Source organism: Oncorhynchus tshawytscha, linkage group LG19 (genome assembly GCF_018296145.1).
Source record: "Oncorhynchus tshawytscha isolate Ot180627B linkage group LG19, Otsh_v2.0, whole genome shotgun sequence".
NCBI lineage: Eukaryota > Metazoa > Chordata > Actinopteri > Salmoniformes > Salmonidae > Oncorhynchus > Oncorhynchus tshawytscha.
In genome coordinates this window covers 25,591,423-25,616,361 of record NC_056447.1, presented here as the reverse complement: position 1 = coordinate 25,616,361, position 24,939 = coordinate 25,591,423, and the positions used below count along the sequence as shown (strand labels likewise).

At 42.3% G+C, this 24,939-nt stretch overlaps 1 protein-coding gene across 6 annotated transcripts in view; it reads left to right on the top strand.

The window, feature by feature from the left end:
* Window positions 1–23,008, top strand: part of LOC112218538 (rho family-interacting cell polarization regulator 1) — a 74,432-nt gene extending 51,424 nt beyond the window's left edge. For 5 of the 6 annotated variants that reach the window (XM_042301513.1, XM_042301514.1, XM_042301515.1 and 2 more), the window contains exons 13-22: window positions 4,282–5,262; window positions 6,799–6,947; window positions 10,621–10,789; window positions 15,543–15,678; window positions 15,838–15,999; window positions 18,326–18,484; window positions 18,805–19,001; window positions 20,967–21,050; window positions 21,167–21,257; window positions 21,423–23,008. In XM_042301513.1, coding sequence (XP_042157447.1) covers window positions 4,282–5,262; window positions 6,799–6,947; window positions 10,621–10,789; window positions 15,543–15,678; window positions 15,838–15,999; window positions 18,326–18,484; window positions 18,805–19,001; window positions 20,967–21,050; window positions 21,167–21,257; window positions 21,423–21,523 — 2,229 coding nt within the window. In that variant the 3' untranslated portion in view covers window positions 21,524–23,008. The remainder of the gene's footprint in view (window positions 1–4,281; window positions 5,263–6,798; window positions 6,948–10,620; window positions 10,790–15,542; window positions 15,679–15,837; window positions 16,000–18,325; window positions 18,485–18,804; window positions 19,002–20,966; window positions 21,051–21,166; window positions 21,258–21,422) is intronic. The other variant, XM_042301511.1, reaches the window with a different exon arrangement.
* Window positions 23,009–24,939: the final 1,931 nt, after the last annotated feature.

Below are 24,939 nucleotides of genomic sequence, written 5' to 3'. Positions count from 1 at the left end.
CAGGGATAATACAGTAACTCCATGCTGTTTCTAAAGCCGGATGCGCAACATTCTGAGACTTCCGGGAATGCTTGCAAAGCATGAGGCAAGGTTCTTAGCAGTCTGGCAAAGTACACTTCCGAGCAAGTGCTTTGCGATGGAGATGCAATGTGGTAGTCGTGCCAACATATCTCATCAGCCACCTGGTGGAAGGGATTTTGTGGATCTGAGGCTCTTTCCCCTGTTGCCTCCATCATCCTCCAAATCCCACCAACATCAGCTGCCTCAGAGCGCTAATGGTCCTTGTTTGGGGGGACACACACCAAAGCATGCAACAGGCTGACCAATACAAATGTTGAAGAATTGGTGGCCATCCGGGAAGATTTTAGTTTTTTTAAGCCTGACAACAAGCCATCCTCAAGGTTGGAAAGTGACAGTGAAGATGAGGCCTCAGAGTCTGATGTTCAAGAGGTGGACAATGAGGAGGTCCAGGGAGAAGACATGGAAGCCTGAGAGGAAGACAACCAAAGCTTTAGTTTATAGACTATCATTTTACAGATCTGTGTTGAAACCGTTTGTGGGAGATGCGATGGATCATTGGGGATCATTCAATATTCCCTGTCTTTTGTTATTCAGTGAAATCATCCCATGTGAAGAGGCAGATCAATTAAGGTTCAATTTGTAACAAAATCATTTTTTTATTTCTATTGGAAGGATGTAATCATGTCTACTTATAAGGTAAAAGGTTTCTGTCTCCGTATGATACTGTATGGTAAATATATCCAATGCAAAAAACATACACATTTAAATGGTATTAATATTCGTTTCCCACTGAAAGTTTCCACCTCTGAATATTTTGCAAGATTTGCAACCCCAAATACACCCGTGCTTAATTTCTGCTTTTTTACGGAACTTATTTGGCCAGATCCGGTACCTCTCCTGGCATGCAAAATAATTGTCACTTTTTAATGTAAAAATTCAAATAAAAGCGGTCAAAGTTTATTCAATTAGCCTCTTAGTTAATTCTCCTGCCCCCACAAAAAAAACAGGTATGTGAAAAAGTTGATTTGAAGCTCAGGGCTAGTATTCTAAGAGTTGATTTGAAGCTCAGGGCTAGTATTCTAAGAGTTGATTTGGGTTGGCCCAGGTTTATGGTTTCGCAACATAGGTTAGATACAATGTTTGAGACCAATGCTTGGTGCTGGCTGTGTGAGAACTGTGTCATCATGTCTCACATGTCTCACATTCTATGATCTCTCTCCCTATCTCTCATGTCTTAACTCTGATGGACATGAGCTTCTCATCACTCCAGCGTAGCACTTCATCATTTATTTCCTTAAAGAATTATAGCCACGCAAAAGATTCTGAACAAACTGTAGCAACCCGGATGAATTTCTACATTTGCCAAAGTTATAGAATTACTGTTGTCTGTTCAGAAATAAATGAAATCATTCAGAATAGCCTACTACACCATGAGAAGGCCTATCATTTAGCCACAGAGGATCAATAGCTGTGGATTGTAGCTGAAGAACAAGGAATTAGCTTAGTCAGGAATGAGCGGTAAATCTGTCAGTGAAAAAAACAGCACCCAGGCAAAACAAATACAATCGAGGGAAAACACAGGTTGGAAAGCAAATGGCGCCTGCTGAAAAGAGAAGAGACTATGCTGTAGGCTGCCCAAATATTGTTTTACAGAGCATATCGGCTGCGCATCATTGGGTGAAACTGGAAATCATTTTTAGGACTATAGTTTCCTCCTCATATAGCCTACAATATTTCTTTACACACCTAGGCCTAGTCTATTGATGGATTCAAGACAATATTGTTTTTGTTGTGTCGAAGTAGCCTGCCATTTCGATAATTTGTGTGGTATTAAAAAATATTCTACTTAAGTCTCCAGTCATGTAAAAGTACGTAGAATTGTTTGAAATGTGTTTATGAAGGCCAACATTTTCCCGGACCCCAAGCTACTAAAAATGTTCCCTATGTGTGCAACTTCAACTTCAGTGCCTCTACTCTACTGCTCTGTGCCACTACGCAAATACAATGATATGCATGTAATGCTTTATTATAATTCCACTTGGACATTATGGGATATTGTGTGTGTAGGCCAGTGACCAAACATCGATATTTCATCAATTTTAAATTCAGGCTGTAACACAACAAAATGTGGAAAAGGTCTAGGGACATTTTGTGTCACAGAAATAGAGGAAAAGTGATATGTTCTTCAGGAGATATATGAAACCTACTTATTTTTTAAGCATATCTCAATCAATTAAAACATTTCTTTTTCTGGTGCTTCTACATTTTGTGGTGCTACTAACTTAGAACATTTAGGAGCACCAGAACGTTTTTCATTTAGAGCCCTGGCTATAATAGAAAAATGGTTCTAGAATGAATCACAATTATCCCTATCCAGGACATGTTCTGTTCTGTCACGCAGCATGTTTTCTGTTAGCAGTCGAACCGAGGATTTGTTGTTGTTGTAGTTTTTAAAATAAATACACGTCTGCTGGGTTACAACGCTAACAGTCTGCTAACAGGATGCTAACAGGATGCTAACAGGATGCTAACAGGATGCTAACAGGATGCTAACAGGATGCTAACAGGATGCTAACAGGATGCTAACAGGATGCTAACAGGATGCTAACAGGATGCTAACAGGATGCTAACAGGATGCTAACAGGATGCTAACAGGATGCTAACAGGATGCTAACAGGATGCTAACAGGATGCTAACAGGATGCTAACAGGATGCTAACAGGATGCTAACAGGATGCTAACAGGATGCTAACAGGATGCTAACAGGATGCTAACAGGATGCTAACAGGATGCTAACAGGATGCTAACAGGATGCTAACAGCTTGTTTAGGGAGGATGTTCCTGTGGCGGGATCAAATCAGCGGATATTTTAGAGCGCCACCGAAAGTTTTCGATAAAACTCAAACTTTCATTAAAACACACATACAAGGTACTGAATTAAAGCTACACTCGTTGTGAATCTAGCCACCAAGTCAGATTCGTAAAATGCTTTTCGGCGAAAGCATGAGAAGCTAATATCTGATAGCATACACCACCCAGAATACCAGTCCGTCAACAAAACAACAGATTTTGCGGTAGCCGGCGCTACCCAAAACGCAGAAATAAAATATAAAACATTCATTACCTTTGACGAGCTTCTTTCTTGGCACTCCTATATGTCACATAAACATCACAATTGGGTCTTTTTCCCGATTAAATCCGTCATTGTATACCCAAAATGTGATTTGCTGAAGACCGGTCTGATCCAGAAAAATGCAAGCTAAATACATCTAGCACCTATTTCTCTTAATTCAGTGACTTTATTGAGTTAGAAGAAAGAGCTGCAACATTGCAGTAGAGTGTTTAGTCTAGCTGTGATTTGTAGTAGAGGTGGACCTTTTCTCACGGTCCTCTCCTAATTTACCTGGTGGTGTGAAGACTGCTCCGAGGAGCCTGTCAAGCAGCATGATGCCCCCCAAACAGCGCTGGTCCCTTCTGGATGTGTTTCGTGACACGCTGGTTGAGAGACTGTCTCAGAGCTGCTCCTGCAGTGACGTCTCCTCAGTCCACCTGGCATCTACTAACATGCAGACTGACGTAAGTGCTGCTAGCCACTACAGAGAGAACCCACTATATCCCCTCTAATCTCTAGTTAAATATATGGTAGAGCGTGGTAGTAGAACCTCAGTAGAAGTACTCTAGTAGAAATCTTTATAGATTGTGTTGTGCTATCATGTAGATCCTCTCATGTTGGCTATTGTAGAATCTGTGTTTATAGTCAGCTGTTGTGTCCCTCCTCTTTGGGTCTTAAAATAGTCTTTAGTAGTCTTTGCAATGACCGACGCAGCCTTCTACTCTCCATATGAAGCCTGTATTTGTTATTGTTCCAGAGAGGTAAGCCTGGATGCTCAGAAAAGCAGAGGCCTGATAAATGAGAAGTTAATTAAAGGGAGCAGGGAGTCTGTTTGCTCTTTTGGCCAGAGGCCAGGCTGCTCTGCTCTGGTTTATAATAGAGGCTTGGCTGGCATGGGCTCACAGGGCCCCTTGGCTCTCTTTCTCTGTCTGACACTCAATTATCATACTGTATGTTAGCTTCAGAATGTGATGGTACTGTCTCCATTTGACTTTATCATCCTTGTGTTCTTCCTCCCCTCCTTTCTTTCTTTCTCTCTCTCTCTCTCTCTCTCTCGGTGTCTCTCTCTCTCTCTCTCTCTCTCTCTCTCTCTCTCTCTCTCTCTCTCTCTCTCGCTGTTTCTCTCTCTCGCTGTTTCTCTCTCTCCAGAACATGCTGAGGAGGCAGGAAGATATGGAGAATGGCACAGCATGGTCTAACTCCTCTGAGTCATCAGATGACTCATCCAGCCCTCAACTCTCCCTGGGGCTGCGTCACACCAACAAGAACCTGGTCCAGCCAGAGGTCAATGCCTCCACACCCTCCATTGAAATCTCCTTTGCCCTCCGAGACACTGCCACCTCCACCCCTACTCGCTTAGCCAAACAGGAGGATGTGCAGGAGGAGACGCAGAAGGAGGAGTCAGACATTGGGGCAGCGGGGAAAGATGAGGCTTCTGGGAAACAGGCAGTGCCTAACGGCCACGCCCGCTACTCACGCTCACTCAGCCATATCAGTGAGAACAGTGTCGATGGCGTACTGATAGACCGGTCAACCAGCGAATTTGTGGAGCCCTCTGAGGTCACCTCCCTGCAGTGTGGGATCTGTATAAACGATATTGAGATGGTGATGCCTGCCAGGGCAGAGTGGGCCCTTATCCCAGGAGAGACTGTGGTGGTCAGAGACCCCCCTGAGCAACCCGCCCCAGCTACTGTGACCATGGAGGAGAGCAGGCCGGAGAGCAGGCCGGAGAGCAGGTATTCTGCAGTGTCTATAGAGTCCGACACCGGGTTAGAGGTTGTTGCAGGGGCTGTTTCAGAAGTAGAGCCAGAACTCCAGAGCGCTGCACCCACTAGGACTGATGCAATGTATCAGCAAGGTGCCTCTCTGAATCCCAGACCAGACTCACAAGCACAGACCCAGAGCACTGAGGGCATATCATTCAGTGCCTACAGGGCAGTGGTGGTGGAGGCCAAGAAGACTGAGGCTGTAGTAGCCAAGCCCACAGACAGTGAGAAGCAGCAGGCTGTGGACAGTGGAATTGAGGAAGCCCTGAGTGCAGTCATCTCCTCTCTGGATGACTACAGGGGACAGTTTCCTGAGTTACAGGTCCTGGAGCAGGAGTTACAACTACTGGAGGAGACATTAACAGTGAGTTACAGCTGTGTGTGTGTGTGTGTGTGTGTACATGGCTCTGTTTTGTGTTGCACCTCACAATGGAAATGGCCACTTCATAAGAGTGAGGGGGGCATTGGTGGGAGCTGAGTAGATTTCAGCATCCCAGAATAGCACAGTTCCTTCCCTGTGGGACTGCGATCAGGGTGTGGAACTTCCTGCCCCTCAGCTCAGTCTGAATATTTCCATCCCATGCTGCAGCAGGAGATGTGTGTACTGTCACTGGGAGGCCATCTGCCTGTTACACATACACACAACCGACACAGATAGATACACATCAGAGCTCACTCTGAGCCAAATCTGCTGACAAGGTGATAGGAAACAGAAAAAGAATGCTTTTCTTTCAATCTTCATGTCATAATTTTAGGAACACAATGTTTTGTTCAGACACTTTCCTCAGATGATCCATTTCCAAATAGGGGGTGTATTCTCACAATCAGGACTTACAGTGCTTTCAGAAAGTATTCATACCCCTTGACCTATTCCACATTTTGATGTGTTTCAGCCTGAATTCAAAATGTATTAATATTTTCTCACCCATCTATGAATAATAGCCCAAAATGACTGTGAAAACATGTTTTTAGATCATTTGTGCAACTTAATTGAAAAAGAACTACAGAAATCTCATTTACATAAGTATTCAAAACCATTTTCAATGACACTCCAAATTGAGCTTGGGTGCATCCAATTTCCTTTTGATCATCCTCGAATATCACTAAAACTTGATTGTTGTCCACCTGTGGCCAATTCAATTGTTTGGATGTGATTTAGATAGACGCACAGCTGTCTATATAAGGTCCCACAGTTGACAGTGCATGTCCGAGCAGAAACTATTCCATGAAGTCCAAGGAACTGTCTGTCTGTAGATCTCCGAGATAGATAATATAGATAATATCCCAAAGATTTGCGTTCCAACAAGACGACGACCCCAAACATACAGCCAAAGCAATGCTGGAATGGCTTCAGAAAAATGTGAAAGTCCTTGAGTAGGCCAGCCAAAGCCCAGATTTGAATCCCATTGAATATTTATGGAAAGACTTGAAGATTGCTGTTTACCACTGCTCCTCCAGCTAATTTAAGAGCTTGAGAAAATCTGCAAGGAAGAACTGGAGAAAATCTCCAAATCCAGATGTGCAAAGCTGAAGGACATACCCAAGATGACAACAAGATGGACTCAAAGCTGTAATTGCTGCCAAAGGTTATTCTACAAAGTATTGACTCAGCGCTGTGAATACTTACATTTTCAATAAATGTGCAAAAATGTCTAAAAACATGTTTTCACTTTGTCATTATGGGGTATTTTGTGTAGATGAGTGAGTGAGGGGGGGGGAAGGTGTGTTTTTAATACATTTTGAATTCAGTCTAACTCAGCAAAATGTGGAATCTGTCAAGGGGTATAAATACTTTCTTAAGGCACTCTATTTGGTATTAAAGTGGATTGGTGAAAAATAAATATTTTTGGTGTGTGTTCTGTATGTACGAGTACATGTGTGCATGTCTCTCCATAACAAGTCTGTTCTGAAGGGCCGCACCTGCAGTCGTTCGTCCAGTGTCCAGAGTCTGACGGTGGAGACAGCCCTGGGCAGCTTTGACTTTCTCAACACCTCAGACCTGGAGGATGAAGATGAGGAGAACTGGGAGAAGAGGAGTGTGATGGACAGGTCAGGTTCCATAACATGGCTTCCCTCCCTAAATTCCGTCACAGTTATACAGATTACAAGTTTTGCTCGTAAAGGAGTTATATTTCCCTGTGTTCACTTACTGCCATCTAGTGATCCCACAACACAGCTTTAAATATGCTGGATGTGAGAAGTTCATTGGTATTCTGAATGATAATGCCTTTACATGGTCTAAATGTGACATGACATGTAGAGACGGGCCATGGCTCTTGTTGTTGCCACTCTTTGGCAACAACTCTCCTGATGTACTCAGTGTTTCCCCTAGGATTTTATTCAGCAGCAGTGGCAAAGTTAGTGTGGGGGGGGGCTACTCTTGTGGCTAAAGGCAATGTCACAACCAACCATTTTAAAGGCCCTCTTGCCCTCAGACCATTTTTCTGCTTAATTAGGGATAGGCGGGACGCAAATGTCTCAACTGGCCAATTGCCAGGGAAAATGGCAATAAAATACTAAAATACTATAAAATTCAAACTTTCATTAAATCACACATCTAAGATACTCAATTAAAGCTACACTCGTTGTGAATCCAGCCAACATGTCAGATTTAAAAAATGCTTTTCGGCAAAAGCATAAGAAGCTATTATCTGATAGCCTGCACCATCTGCACCAGCAGTAAACAAAGGAGTTAGCATATTTCAACCCTGCGGGCGCTTCACAAAACGCTGAAATAAAATATAAAACATGCATTACCTTTGACGAACTTATTTTGTTGGCACTCCAATATGTCTCATAAACATCACAATTGGTCCTTTTGTTCGATTAATTCCGTCCATATATATCCAAAATGTCCATTTATAAAGCGCATTTGATCCAGAAAAAAACAGCTTACAAAAAACGCAACGTCACTACAAAATATTTCAAAAGTTGCCTATAAACTTTGCCAAAATATTTCAAACTACTTTTGTCATACAACTTTAGGTATTTTTAAACGCTAATAATCGATCAAATTGTAGACGGGGCAATCTTTGTTCAATACAGGAAAGAAAACAAACCAGCACTGCTTTTCACGTCTTGCGCAACTCACAAAAGTGTCCCAGTTCCTAGTTGGCCTACTTCTTCATTGCACAAAGGAATAACCTCAACCAAATTCCAAAGACTGGTGACATTCAGTGGAAGCGGTAGGAACTGAAAACAGGTTCCTATGAAATATCCCTTGGCAAAGACAAACTCAGGGAACAGAGAGGGGGGAAAAAATCTGAACAGTTAGTCCTCTGGGTTTTGCCTGCTACATAAGTTCTGTTATACTCAGACATGATTCAAACAGTTTTAGAAACTTCAGAGTGTTTTCTATCCAAATCTATGAATAATATGCATATCTTATATTCTTGGCATGAGTAGCAGGAAGTTGAAATTGGGCACGCTATTTATCCAAAAGTAAAAATTCTGAGGTTAAAGCTATGGGGTAGATTTTTGTTGTTGCAGTTTTAAATACAGATTCCTGCAATTCTACACATTTTGCCATGGATTATGCCATGTTCTTATGCTGAGTGACTCAAACATAACAAAATAAATGGGGCCCCATGCCATGACATTTTGGGAATTTTAGATTCTCCCTGACTGTCTAGTTTTTATTTTGGTGTTAGTTCTCAAAGATTATCTTATTTATACATCTATAGCTCTATTGTCTTCTCTACATACTTTATCTGGTTTTAGACATTTAAATTAACACTGAAATGTTTTACCATCCCCAAAATTATTTTCAACAATAAATAAATATACACTATCGTTCAAAAGTTTGGGGTCACTTTGAAATTTCATTTATTTTCATTTAAAATAACAATACATTGATCAGAAGTACAGTGTAGACATTGTAAATGCTTATTGTAGCTGGAAACAGCAGTTTTTTTAAAGGAATATCTACAGAGGCCCATTATCAGCAATCACTTCTGTGTTCCAATGGCACGTTGTGTTAGCTAATCCAAGTTCATCATTTTAAAAGGCTAATTGATCATTAGAAAACCCTTTTGCAATTATGTTAGCACAGCTGAAAACTGTTCTGATTTAAAGAAGTAATAAAACTGGCCTCCTTTAGACTAGTTGAGTATCTGGAGCATCAGCATTTGTGGTTTTGATTACAGGGTCAAAATGGCCAGAAACAAAGTACTTTATTCTAAAACTCGTCAGTCTATTCTTGTTCTGAGAAATGAAGGCTATTCCATGCAATAATACTACTTCGTTCACAGAACAGCGCAAACTGTTTCCAACCAGAATAGAAAGAGGAGTGGGAGGCCCCTGTGCACAAGAGGACAAGTACATGTATGTCTAGTTTGAGAAACAGACGCCTCACAAGTCCTTAACTGGCAGCTTCATTGAATAGTACCCGCAAAACACCAGTCTCAACGTCAACAGTGAAGAGGCGACTCCGGGATGCTGGCCTTCTCGGCAGAGTTGCAAAGAAAACACCTTCTCAGACTGGCCAATGAAAAGATTAAGATGGGGAAATGAACACAGACACCTGGACAGCTCTGACTCGAAGGCCAGCATCCCGGAGTCGCTTCTTCACTGTTGACGTTGAGATATTTTTGCTACCAGAACAAATGATCTGATTTGTCTCTTTGCAGAAAAATCTGCAGAGCTGGGAGGATTGTATCCCACATATACATACATACATACATACATACATACATACATACATACATACATACATACATACATACATACATACATACATACATACATACATACATACATACATACATACATACATACATACATACATACATACAGTTGAAGTCGGAAGTTTACGTATACTAAGTTTGGAGTCATTTAAATCTTGTTTTTCAACCACTCCACACATTTCTTGTTAACAAACTATAGTTTTGGCAAGTCGGTTAGGGCATCTACTTTGTGCTTGACACAAAGGCAGAGTTTCTACCTTCAAGCACATGAAATGGTTAAAAATGGGAATACTTTGCTTACCCGGTGCGTAGGGCAGCTGAATCGAGTGCACCTACCGCCAGCAACGCAAGGCTTTATATTGTTTTTTTTTACATTGATTGACTAGGAATGCCTCGGTTGGTGACCTGATCTATGCATAGTCACTTTCCCCTACCTACAAGTACATATTACCTAGACTAACCCATACCCCTGCACATTGACTCGGTACCAGCACCCTTGTACAGTATATAGCCTTGTTATTTCATGTTACTATTTTCTTTGTTTATTTAGCACACACTTTTTTTAAACTACATTGTTGGTTAAGTAAGTTAGCATTTCACAGTAAGGTCTACTACATGTGTTGTATTTGGGACATTTGACAAATAAAATGTGATTTTATTTGAAGTCAATGGACAAAGTAGACTAGATCCAGTGGCTATTGCATTAGTGTCTTAAAAAAAACAACCTTTTTTTAATGGTAAACTGCTGGATTTGAACTGGTAAACTGCCGGATTTGAACTATCTTCATTTATCCACCCTCTTTGGGCTCACGAGTGGCGCAGTAGTCTAAGGCACTGCATCTCAGTGCAAGAGGCGTCACTGCCGGCCGTGATTGTGAGTACCATAGGGCGGCGCACAATTGGCCCAGCGTCGTCCGGGTTTGGCCGGGGTAGGCCGTCATTGTAAATAAGAATTTGTTCTTAACTGACTTGCCTAGTTAAAAAAAAAAAAAAATGCTCATACTCAATCTGTGCTCCTGTGTGGATGTTGTGTTTAGTGAGCACCACAGTGCCCCCGGCAAGCCATCAGAGGAGAGTGCAGGGGGAGATGAAGACTGTGAGAAGAGATGCTGGGAGTCCCCCTCCTTTGGACCTGTGAGCACTGGCTGCCAGGCTCTAGACCACGCCCTACTGGTTCATCTGAAGAATTGCAGCGCCCAACTTCTGGTGAGGGCACTCTATATATGAGTAACAAACACCAGTGGTGTAAAGTACTTAAGTAGTTTTTTGGAGTATCTGTACTTTAATATTTTTGACAACTTGTAGTCTTATTTCACAACATTCCTCAAGAAAAGAATGTACTTTTTACTCCATACATTTTCTCTGACACCCAAAAGTACTGTTTTGAACGCTTAGCAAGTCAGGAAAATGGTCCAATTCACGCACTTATTAAGATGTCATCCCTACTGCCTCTGATCTGGTGGACTCACTAATCACGAATGCTTTGTTTGTAAATTGTGCACCTGGTTATCCGTGAATTCCAAAAAATATATATATATAATTCTGCTGTCTGGTTTGCTTAATATAAGAATTTTAAATTATTTATACTTTAACTTTTGATACTTGCTCATTATTAATAGAAAAAATATCCATACAATTAACTTTGGTTAGTGGAGATGGAGACTGAAACAGAAACATATGATTAAGGTACTTTGCTTCCTCTTTCAAAATAGTGTTTAGTGAATCATAGGTGACTCTGTCATTATTTTAGACATTTACTCAAGTAGTATTTTACTGGGTGACTTTTACTTGAGTCATTTTCTATTAAGTTATCTTTACTTTTACTCACATATGACAATTGGGTACTTTTCCACCACTGCAAACACACCATGGCATTTCATAGTGGATAATTGGGTAATATTTGGTTGCGCAATAACATTACAACCTACAGTATATTCACCCACTCAAAAAGACAGCCAAAGTTAGTTGAATTACTAATGTATTGTCACTATGCTTTCAACCAACTGAAAGCACAACATTTCTAGGGATTTTTATTTCAGATTTTTGGTTTATTGTCTCATTGCGCTTTCAATCAAAAACACAGCAAAGTTCAAATTGGAATACAATGTCAGATATTAAGTTTATTTATACAGCAGATTAATGTGATATCACTGCTTCATCTAATAGCACGACCAAATGACCCGGGCCCAGTTTCCCGATAACCCTGGAATTGAAAGGCTTACGAGGGTTTTAACAATTCATTGTTCCTACAATTCCAAAAACACCATGCAGAGAGAACGCTCACTATGTGACGCATGCATGTATTGATACTAGGAGGATCAAAAAGAAAAGCAGCGCTGCTCTTGGATCAGCTTTCTCCATTCAAATCTTACCTTAACATTAGAATTATTCTACAATACTGACAACGGATCAGCTTCTAGAGTGATATTATAACTATGGCTGCAAATATTGATGCGCACATAATTGCGAACATGTTACACATCATTTAAATTGAGTCAAATTATAGACCGTAGTCAATATGATTTGAAATATATAGACATGTAGTCTATAGGCCTACCATATTGAGCTTTTAATGTAGTCATCTCTGTTTTCATTTGAAGCATTATCCTCTGTAACAATTGCAAAAACATTGGCAACTTTAGTCTATTTGTAATCAACTTCGTTTTGAAGTTATTAGCGGTCACAGAGAGTCTGTTTACTGGAGATCTTCTGTGTATAAAGACACACTTAGCTGTGGTCTGAGGCAACCCGTAAATAACAAGCGTTTTCAAGTGCAACTTCAACGATAGTTTTGGGAAACAGCTCAGAGATTTAACGATGCTCCTACAAAGGTTCCAACAATAAACTTAGCCTTAAGATGCTTTTGGGAAACCGGGCCCTGGATTGCAGTTTAATTAAATTAAAAGTACATGTGCAAGTGATGATAAATGCCGTTCGAGATGCTCTATTGATTATTACAATTATCTGTAAGGTCCCTCAGTCAAGCAGTGAATTTCAAACACAGATTCAACCACAAAAAACAGGGAGGTTTTCCAATGCCTCGCAAAGAAGCGCACCTATTGGTACATGGGTAAAAATAATAAAAGCAGACATTGAATATCCCTTTGAGCATGGTGAAGTTATTAAATTCACATTGAATGGTATACTCAGTTGCGGCGAGGAAGGAACTGCTCAGTGATTTCAACACTTTTTAAAACAGTGTACATTTGGTACAGAGTTGAATGGCTATGATAGGAGAGAACTGAGGCTGGATCAACAACATTGTAGTTACTCCACAATACTAACCTAAATGACAGAGTGAAAAGAAGGAAGCCTATACAGAATACAAATATTATAAAACATGCATCCTGTTTGCAAAAAGGCACTAAAGTAAATATGCAAAAATGAGGCAAAGAAATGAACTTTGGGACAAACACAACACATCCCGGAGTACCACTCTTCATATTTTTAAGCATGGTAGTGGCTAAATCATGCTATGGCTAAGCTTGTCATCGACAAGGACTAGGACGTTTTTTTAGGATAAAAAAAAAACTGAATAGAGCTAAGCACAGGCAAATTCCTAGAGGAAAATCTGGTTGTTTGCTTTCCAACAGACTCTGGGAGACAGGACAATAACCTAAAACATAAGGCCAAATATACACTGGAGTTGCTTACCAGGATGACATTGAATGGCCTAGTTAAAGTTTGGACTTAAATCGTCTTGAAAATCTCTATGGCAAGACTTGAAAATGGCTCAGATCAATTCTCCACTAGGAGGTGCTGCCCAGCCTATATATATATTTTTCTGATAAAGGATATAACGTTGAAAATCTGTTTTTAAAGGTACAACCGTTACCATAATGACATAATCCTGTGGTTGAAATGTCAACCTCCAAACAATGAATGTAGACTTTTTTCAAATCCAATGTATTTTTCACATAGATTCCACATCGCAATACGTTGACAAGTTACACTGAAACAACGTTGATTTAACCAGTTTGCACCCAGTGGGGTCCTCTTATGTATGAGGCTCTAAACCAAATTAGTTGAAGAATTAAAATCTCATACATAGGTGATCTGATCTTGCGTTTGTGTTGTGCTGCCAAAATTATTGATCAAATGTATTTATATAGCCCTTTTGTACATCAGCTGATATCTCAAAGTGCTGTACAGAAACCCGGCCTAAAACCCCAAACAGCAAGCAATGCAGGTGTAGAAGCACGGTGGCGAGGAAAAACTCCCTAGAAAGGCCCAAACCTAGGAAGAAACCTAGAGAGGAACCAGGCTATGAGGGGTGGCCAGTCCTCTTCTGGCTGTGCCGGGTGGAGATTATAACAGTACATGGCCAAGATGTTCAAATGTTCATAAATGACCAGCATGGTCAAATAATAATAATCACAGTAGTTGTCGAGGGTGTAGCAAGTCAGCACCTCAGGAGTAAATGTCAGTTGGCTTTTCATAGCCCATCATTAAGAGTATCTCTACCGCTACTGCTGTCTCTAGAGAGTTGAAAACAACAGGTCTGGGACAGGTAGCACGTCCGGTGAACAGGTCAGGATTCCATAGCCGCAGGCAGAACAGTTGAACCTGGAGCAGTAGCACGGCCAGGTGGACTGGGGACAGCAAGGAGTCATCAGGCCAGGTAGTCCTGAGGCATGGTCCTAGGGCTCAGGTCGTCCGAGAGAGAGAATTCGAGAGAGCATACTTAAATTCACACAGGACACCGGATAAGACAGGAGAAGTACTCCAGATATAACGAACTGACCCTAGCCCCCCGACACATAAACTACTGCAGCATAAATACTGGAGGCTGAGACAGGAGGGGTCAGGAGACACTGTGGCCCCATCCAATGATACCCCCGGACAGAGCCAAACAGGAAGGATATAAACCCACTTTGCCAAAGCACAGCCCCCACACCACTAGAGGGATATCTCCAACCACCAACTTGCCATCCTGAGACAAGGCTGAGTATAGCCCACAAAGATCTCCGCCACGGCACAACCCAGGGGGGGGCGCCAACCCAGACAGGAAGATCACGCCAGTGACTCAACCCACTCAAGTGACACACCCCTCCTAGGGACGGCATGAAAGAGCACCCGTAAGCCAGTGACTCAGCCGCTGTAATAGGGTTAGAGGCAGAGAATCCCAGTGGAAAGAGGGGAACCGGCCAGGCAGAGACAGCAAGGGCGGTTCGTTGCTCCAGAGCTTTTCCGTTCACCTTCACACTCCTGGGCCAGACTACACTCAATCATATGACCCACTGAAGAGATGAGTCTTCAGTAAAGACTTAAAGGTTGAGACCGAGTCTGCGTCTCTCACATGGGTAGGCAGACCGTTCCATAAAAATGGAGCTCTATAGGAGAAAGCCCTGCCTCCAGCTGTTTGCTTAGAAATTCTAGGGACAATTAGGAGGCCTGCGTCTTGTGACTGTAGCGTACGTGTAGGTATGTACGGCAGGACCAAATCAGAAAGATAGGTAGGAGCAAGCCCATGTAATGCTTTGTAGGTTAGCAGTAAAACCTTGAAATCAGCCCTGGCCTTGACAGGAAACCAGTGTAGGGAGGCTAGCACTGGAGTAATATGATCACATTTTTTTGGTTCTAGTCAGGATTCTAGCAGCCGTATTTAGCACTAACTGAAGTTTATTTAGTACTTTATCCGGGTTGCCGGAAAGTAGAGCATTGCAGTAGTCTAACCTAGAAGTAACAAAAGCATGGATGAATTTTTCTGCATCATTTTTGGACAAAGTTTCTGATTTTTGCAATGATAAGTAGATGGAAAAAAGCTGTCCTTGAAACAGTCTTGATATGTTCGTCAAAAGAGAGATCAGAGTCCAGATTGATAAGCAGAGCAACAGCTCCCAGTTCTAATGTAATAATGATATTTTTTTTTTTTAAGTGTCATCTGTGGTCTTACCAAATGTTCTGATTTGTTGTATCAATTTTGGCAATGTGACGCCCAATGGTTTGTGCTGTGCAGAGGCTGGGGACCTTTGGGCCTCTGCGCTGTGGGGAGATGTATGCTCTGGACCGCCTACTCAGGGAGGCCCGCGTCCTCGAGCTTATCAGACACGTTGCCAAGGAGACCCCTGGAGGAGCCACTCAGGCAGATGAGGGTGAGTTCATTACTACTGAGAGGACAATAAAACAGCATACTAGTTTACTCACTGACACAACTAAGGATATAATGAATAAGGTTAACTACTCTAATTGTAGATTCAATTACTATCATCTCTAACTTGTTTTCTTTTCCTTCTGTCTCTCTCTTGGAGTAGTTGTTCCCCAGTTAGAACAGTGCCAAGGGGCAACATTGCTATGGCAACAGTGTACAGACAATGGCAGTGTGTACAGCACCTCCACAGAGGCTTTCCTCACAACACTGGCCGCTGCTTACACCAACAGACTGCCCGAGAGAGGAGCCAGCCTGGCAGACACAGGTGTGATACTGTTGTTGTCTCGATCATGGATAATATCGTGTATAATAACACATTTCTCTGCACCTATCTGGTGTATATGACAATAAAACATATTTTAAAAAATATACAGTTGAAGTTGGAAGTTTACATACACCTTAGCCAAGTACATTTAAACTCTGTTTTTCACAATTCCTGACGTTTAATCTGAGTAAAAATTATCTGATCTGTCTTAGGTCAGTTAGGATCACCACTTTATTTTAAGAATGTGAAATGTCAGAATAATAGTAGAGTGATTTATTTGAGCTTTTATTTATTTCTTCACATTCCAAGTGCGTCAGAAGTTAACATACACTCAATTAGTATTTGGTAGCATTGACTTTAGATTGTTTAACTTGGATCAAATGTTTTGGGTAGCCTTCCACAAGCTTCTCTCAATAAGTTTGAATTTTGGCCCATTCCTCCTGACAGAGCTGGTGTGACTGGGTCAGGTTTGTAGGCCTCCTTGCTCTCACACACTTAAGTTCTGCCAACAAGTTTTCTATGGTATTGAGGTCAGGGCTTTGTGATGGACACTACAATACCTTGACTTTGTTGTCGTGAAGCCATTTTGCCACTACTTTGGAAGTATGCTTGGGGTCATTGTCCATTTGGAAGACCCATTTGCGACCAAGCTTTAACTTCCTGATGTCTTGAGATGTTGCTTCAATATATCCACATAATTTTCTTTCCTCATGATGCCATCTATTTTGTGAAGTGCACCAGGCCCTCCTGCAGCAAAGCACCCCACAACATGATGCTGCCACCCCTGTGCTTCACGGTTGGGAGGGTGTTCTTCGGCTTGCAAGCCTCCCCCTTTTTCCTCCAAACATAATGATGGTCATTATGGCCAAATAGTTATATTTTTGTTTCAACAGACCAGAAGACATTTCTCCAAAGTACAATCTTTGTCCCGATGTGCAGTTGCAAACCGTAGTCTGGCTTTTTTATGGCAGTTTTGGGAGCAGTGGCTTCTTCCTTGCTGGGTGGTCTTTCAGGTTATGTCAATATAGGACTCCTTTTTACTGTGGATATAGATACTTTTGTACCTGTTTCCTCCAGCATCTTCACAAGGTCCTTTGCTGTTGTTCTGGGATTGATTTGCACTTTTCGCACCAAAGAACGTTCATCTCTAGGAGACAGAACGTGTCTCCTTCCTGAGCGGTATGACGGCTGCATGGTCCCATGGTGTTTATACTTTGTACAGATGAACGTGGTACCTTCAGGTGTTTGGAAATTTCTCCGAAGGATGAACCAGACTTGTGGTCTACCATTTTTTTTTTCTGAGGTCTTGGCTGATTTATTTTTATTTTCCCATGATGTCAAGCAAAGAGGCACTGAGTTTGAAGGTAGGCCTTGAAATACATCCCCAGGTACACCTCCAATTGACTCAAATGATGTCAATTAGCCTACAGAAGCTTCTAAAGCCATGACATAATTTTCTGGAATTTTCCAAGCTGTTTAAAGGCACAGTCAACTTAGTGTATGTAAACTTCTGACCCACTGGAATTGAGATACAATGAAATAATCTGTCTGTAAACAATTGTTGGAAAAATTACAAAGTAGATGTCTTAACTGACTTGCCAAAACTATAGTTTGTAAACAAGACATTTGTGGAGTGGTTGAAAACAAGTTTTAATGACTCCAACCTAAGTGTATGTAAACTTCTGTCTTCAACTGTGTGTATATATATTTATTTATTTATTCCTTCATTCATTTATTTATTTATTTACTTAGTGGCCTGTTCATTAGGTACACCACCCCGTTCACTAAAATGGTTCTCTCCTACAGGTAGTGAGTCACATGGCTGTAACTTGCTATATAAAGCAGCAGACAGGCAAATTAACATTATGATGGGCAAAACGAGTGGCTAAGCGACTTTGAGCGTGGTATGGTCATCATTGCATAGTCAGGATTTTGGCGTAAGCAACATCAGTTCATGGTCCCATCCTGCCTGGTATCAATGGTACAGGCTGGTGGTGTAATGGTGTGGGGAATGTTTTTCTGGCACATGTTAGGTCCCTTGATACCAATTGGGCAACGTTTCCATGCCCTGAAGAATTCAGGCTGTTCTAGAGGCAAAGCTGGGTCCGACCCAGTACGAGATTGGTGTACCTAATAAACTGTATTTTAACATAGTAATCCATAGTTTAAAATACTCTCCCTCGGGAGGAGTTTGTGATCTGCAATGCAATGCTCTTGGCTTTGATTCCAGTGGCGTTATATGCTATCACAGACCCACACATTAGAGAAGAGCTGTTCAAGTGATATTCTGTCACGTCGGACCCATGTCTCTCTGTGCTGTGTCTAGTGTTCTTGCGTCTGGTGGAGAGGATTCTGGAGAGGAGGCTGCCCAAGCGTGGGGGCCAGGCAGCCAGAGAGATGCTGACTCTCTTCCAGTTCTGGAGCTACCTGGAGGCAGAGGGAGTGAGTGAGCTGGACACACACATCACTGAACTGGCAGAGGAGGGTGAGTGTCTGGGAGACTATGGTAGTGACTGGACCTCCGTAATTGCTTGGAGTTGGTGTTCATGAATTTGTTGATGTGTCTTACCAGGTTACAGACAGCCACTTGGCTCTATGGTCAGTCATGATGAATGTACAGCATTTAAATGGATGATTCCTCTCATTGTTGTTCTTTCACCACACTCACTAACATAATCTCATCCTATTGTCTTTTCCTATTTTCTTTTCCAAACCCCATCCTTATTCTCTCTCTCGGTTTCCTTTTCCTCCCCCAACACACACCCTGTCCTGTCTCTTTCTCTGCTTCTCTGTATACCCCCTCAGTCTGGCTGGTTCAGAGCCTGCAGTCAGGAGACCAGGAGGTGCTGGTGAAGGCCCTGAAGAGGCCTCCAGAGAGCAGCCTGAAGAGGGAGGGGATGCATGCTGTCAGCCTGCTGCTCAGGGACCCCCGGGGGAAGGTGTCTGCCTCTGCCAGCTCCCTGCTCCGGAGCCTCGCCAACCAACCACGCCATCGAGAGAGGGTGAGACCAAGAGACACATTCAATTAAGGCAGGGGGTATTCAACCGGGGGCACTGCAGGGGGTCCGCAGTTTAAACGAATGGAAATTGTTTTTATGAATATCGCTGGCACTAACAGACTTCACAAATTTCAAATGACATACCTGAAATAGAGAAGAGTATATCTGCTATATATTCTATATATATTTATATTCTAATGATGTCAACTTTATTTCTCATCTCCTAATATTGTGTTGTCAATAATTAAGCAAATTACACTCACTGGAGTATCTGACATGGGCTTTGAAAAAGCGCCCGCGAATAGGCTACAAAGAGCCGCTGTCTGCTGTTAAGCTTTCTTGACTTGGACTTTAAGTTTTGCCAATACTTGGCTAACCTTTTTGTTTTAATCAGCTGCTCTTAGTGAAAATGTGTTTGGAGTTACATTTCTAGCTATGTTAGAGTGAACACTTCCTCTTCCAATTGTTATGTAGGGAGGTCAAAATAATGAAAAACAATCTATTAATTTTAAAATGTTGATTACTTCTCCTTGCCATTATCATTCAGCTAATAAGACAAGAATTGCTAACGTATGATTGGGGTCCCTGAATCGACAGTCTGCCTGGGAGGGGATCCCTGGGCAAGAATATTTTAAAAACCCTGATTTAAGGCCATACTCACTGTAGAACTTTTGAAATACACCTCTTAAGTGTACTCTATGAAGATAACAGGATCACCCATGTGGATTCACACTACATGATCAAATGTATGTGGACACTTGCTTGTCGAACATCTCATTCCACAATCATAGGCATTAATATGGAGTTGTTCCCCCCTGTGCTGCTATAACAGCGTCCACTCTTCTGAAATGACTATCCACTAGATGTTGGAACATTTCTGCGGGGACTTGCTTCCATTCAGTCACGACCATTAGTGAGGTTGGGCGCTGATGTTGGGCGATTAGGCCTGGCTCGCAGTCGGAGTTCCAATTCATCCCAATGGTGTTCGAATGGGTTGCGGTCAGGGCTCTGTGCAGGCCAGAAAATCTATTCCACACCAATCCCAACAAACTATTTCTGTATGGACCTCGCTTTGTGCAAGGGGGGCATTGTCATGCTGAAACAGGAAAAGGCCTTCCCCAAACTGTTGCCCCAAAGTTGGAAGCAAAGAATTGTCTAGAATGTTATTTGTATGCTGTAGCGTTAAGATTTCCCTTCACTGGAACTAAGGGGCCTGAACCATGAAAAACAGCCCCAGACCATTATTCCTCCTCCACCAAACTTTACAGTTGGAACTATGCATTGGGGCAGGCGGTGTTCTCCTGACGTCCGCCAAACCCAGATTTGTCCGTCGGACTGCCAGATGGTGAAGCGTGATTCATCACTCCAGAGAATGTATTTCCACTGCTCCAGACCAATTGTAGTGAGCTTTACACCACTCCAGCCAACGCTTGGCATTGCGCATGGTGATATTAGGCCTGTGTGCGGCTGCTCGGCCATGGGAGCCCATTTCATGAAGCTCCTGACTAACCGTTCTTGTGCTGACGTTGCTTCCAGAGGCAGTTTGGAACTCTGTAGTGAGTGTTGCAACCGAGGACAGATTATTTTTACACTCTACACACTTCAGCACTCGGCAGTCTCGTTCTGTGAACTTGTGTGGCCTCCCAATTTGTGGGTGAGCCGTTGTTGATCCTAGACGTTTCCACTTCACGATAACAGCACTTGCAGTTGACCGGGGCAGGTCTAGCTTGTTGGACAGATGGAGTCCTATGACGGTGCCACGTTGAAAGACATTGAGCTTTTCAGTAAGGCCATTCTACTGCCAATGTTTGTCTATGGAGATTGCATGGCTGTGTGCTTGATTTTATAAACCTGCCAGTAACGGGTGTGGCTGAAATCGCAGAATCCACTAATTTGAAGGGTTCTCCACATACTTTTGTGTATATATAGTGTGTGTGTTTGGGAAAATTATAGTGTATTTTACCCCAGGCCCTGGTAAGCTGTCTGGAGCTTCTGGAGAATGAAAGCATGGAGACAAGAGTGTGTGGCTGTAAAGCACTTGCATGTCTGAAGGTCAGTCTTACCACTTAGTCACACCTCTTCAACAATCTCCATCTGCAATCTGTTTTTCTTTTTACTGTGCGTACCCTAGTGTCTGGAGTCAGTCTGTTTTTTTTTATGTTCTGCAGGCCAAAGAGAGCATCGACCAGCTGGTCTATCTCTGCCGTTCGGACAAGGAGGACGTGAGGGATGCTGCCAAACAAGCTTTGTTGGTGCTTGGTTAGTAGAAGGATAAGAAGTATACGTTTGATAGGGGACTGAGTGAGATCAAGGGATACAGGGGCACAGAGAGTGGGGTTTCTGTGGGTGGGAAAGAGTGTATGAGGGAATAATGTGTGTGTGTGTGTGTGTGTGTGTGTGTGTGTGTGTGTGTGTTCCATCCAGGTGAGGACGGGAAGTTGGCCCACAGACACGTTGAGACATCTCTGCAGGAAGGAGTGCCACGTCTCTTCTCCCCTGGCAGCATGACCAGCACCTCCTTCTAACGCCACCACAACGGAATACTGATACCTTCATGCTAATGTCAACACACTATTACAGAGCCGTTATCAAGCCACACACACACACATCAAAATATACACTGTAAAAGAGGGTGCAATACACCGATGCAAAAAGGTTGCGGACTGTCACATGCGCTCACTAACAATGGGATGACATCTACAGCTTGACATAAAGTCCGTGAACTAAACTCAAATATTACCAACCTGTGTGTAAATAATTGACAACTACTCATGAACTGTGGATTTGTAGACGCCATGAAGAGGGGTGGAAAGTATTTTACTGCCTTTACAGTACATTTTGGCCTGGTGGCGTTGCCTTCTGAACCATGTAAGCACAGCTAGGATGATGAATGGATAGGACACAACAATCATTGTGTCAGATCATTGCATGGATAGGACAAAGTGGGAAAGTAACATGTTGACTTTTCAGGGGAAATCCACTTTTGATCTTCTATATTTGTAATGAAGCTGGTTGTTGGTCTGTATGGAGAATGTCAGCGTGTGGAAGGAGTAATGAAGTAAATCATGGGGGTGGAAGGGATTTGGTTGTTCCTCAGGAGATGATGATGGTGGTGCAGTTCCACACTCTAGGACCACAGTCTGATGAGGAGCTTGTTGCCATGCCGGCCAGGAAGAAGTCGTCTGGAAAAACGTTTATTACAGTGCCATCATTCCATACTATCATTCTATGTTTCATGGGAATATATATTCCACTGGAAGTGTACATGTTATATAATTGTGTTGTAATTCACTTGCTATTGTTGAAACAATCTACTGTAGGTAAATTCATTGTGCACTTCCTGAGACTTGTGCGACTGGTGATATAACTGAAGATAATTTCAGCTGTATGGGTGGTTTAAGTACTTTTATTATCATTTATTATTGAAAACTTAAAACTGTGGTGGACTTTGCCTTTTTGGAGCAGAAAACTTCTCACTGAAACAGACAACCAAACTGCTTGTACTGTGTGGAATGTATAGGGTGGAATCAGGGTAGGATGAGAACCTGCATTCATTCTATATTATTTACTTTGTAGAGTCATCAGTTATTCAGAGGAGGCTGGTGTAAGGAGTTGTCGGAGGACAGGCTCATTGGAATGGCATAAATGGAACCGAGTCAAACGTGGTTTCCATATGTGTGATACCGTTCCAGTTATTACAGCCATCGCAATGAACCCGTCCCCCTATAGCTCCTCCCACCAGCCTCCTCTGGTTATATTGTATTGGAGTTATTAACAATGGACAACTTAAAAAGATTCTTCGGTGTATAAGTGCCTCAAGTTATGAGACATGAGATGAAATACTTTAATGAAGAGATGCAGTGCTAATACAAACAATGCAGCAAAGTATATTTTCCTTATGACTCAAATTGTGCAGCAAAATAAGTGATATTCTTTAGATTTTTTCTATTAAAGTATATTGACTGGCACCAAATGTAAACAAGTTAATAAAATTGTGTTCAAAAATGGTTTCCTTTCGTGAGAGGATGTGATAATGTATAATTTCCCTATGTTTATTATTATAGGTCTGTTGAATAAATATATAATACAGCATGTGCCTAGGGCTGATACATGACCATATTACTGCCACACTGGTGGTGACTGACCGTATTACCACCACACTGGAGGTCACGAGTCATAAAGGCAGTCAAAATCCACGTGACCATTTAGTCACGGTAATTAGGCTTCTCCAAGCTCTGATGCTGCTGATGGTCATTAGTAGCCTCCCAAACTTGCTAACTGTCTGGTACTCAGCACTCTATTGTCCCTCTAATCACTCTAACATCAACACAAATGTAATCAAACACTTCATGAGAGCCAATTTGCTCATGTCACACAACATTTCTATAGGCTATGCAATAGCTTAAGAAAACAGAGTGATGGGATCCTCTTTTTAATAGAGGCCATCAGCTTTATATAGGCTAGGCCTACCACAGGAGGTTGGTGTCACCTTAATTGGGGAGGACAGGCTCGTGGAATGGTATCAAACACATAGTTTCAATGTGTTTGATGCCATTCCATTTGCTCAGTTCCAGCCATTATTATGAGCCATCCACCCCTCAGCAGCCTCCACTTGCATTTTTTATTTATTTAATCTTTATTTAACTAGGCAAATCAGTTAAGAACAAATTCTTATTTACAATGACAGCCTACACCGGCCAACCCCAGACGATGCTGGGCCAATTGCGCACCACCCTATGGGACTCCCAATCACAGCCGGTTGTGATACAGCCTGGAATCAAACCAGGATGTCTGTAGGGACGCCTCAAGCACTGAGATGCAGTGCCTTAGACCACTGCGCCACTCGGGATCCTACAATAATTATTTCTCAACTCTCCTAATTTTAAGCACATTGCTTCGCTTTACAACATTGCTTCGTTTTATAGCTACCTGGCTGGCATGAAAATGAACCAAGGGAAAAGTGTCCTCCATTTGCTATTTAAGTGCATAGATTACATGTATTTTTCCCTCCTGCCCCTATTTCGAGACCGGTGAATCATAATAGTCCATTCTAAATGAAAACACATTTCACACATATATTATTTAGTATACAGTGCAGTCGGAAAGTATTCACACCCTTTGACTATTTCCACATTTTGTTACGTAACAGTCTGATTCTAAATTGATTCAAATAAAAGTTCCTCATCAATCTACACACAATACCCCATAATGACAAAGTGAAAAGATTGATTAAATGTGTTAAAAATAATAATTCCTTATTTACATAAGTATTCAGACCCTTTGCTATGAGACTCGAAATTGAGCTCAGGTACATCCTGTTTCCATTGGCCATCCTTAAGATGTTTCTACAACTTGATTGGAGTCCACCTGTGGTAATTCAATTGATTGGACATCGTTTGGATAAGCACACACCTTTCCATATAAGGTCCCACAGTTGACAGTGCATGTCAGAGCAAAAACCAAGCCATGAGGGTACCAAAAAAAAATCTGCAGTATTGAAGGACCCCAAGAACACAGTGGCCTCCATTCTTAAATGGAAGAAGTTTGGAACCACCAAGACTCTTCCTAGAGCTGGCCGCCTGGCCAAACTCAGCAATCGAGGGAGAAGGGCCTTGATCAAGGAGGTAACCAAGAACTCGATGGTCACTCTGAAAGAGCTCCAGAGTTCCTCTGTGGAGATGGGAGAACCTTCCACAAGGACAGCCATCTCTGCAGCACTCCACCAATCTGAATGCCAAACCTGAATGCCATATGTCACGTCTGGTGGAAACCTGGCACAATCCCTACAGTGAAGCGTGGTGGCAGCATCATGCTGTGGGCAGGGACTGGGAGACTAGTCAGGATCGAGAGAAAGATAAATGGAGAAAAGTACAGAGAGATCCATGATGAAAACCTGCTCCATAGCGCTCAGGACCTCAGACTGGGGAGAAGGTTCACCTTC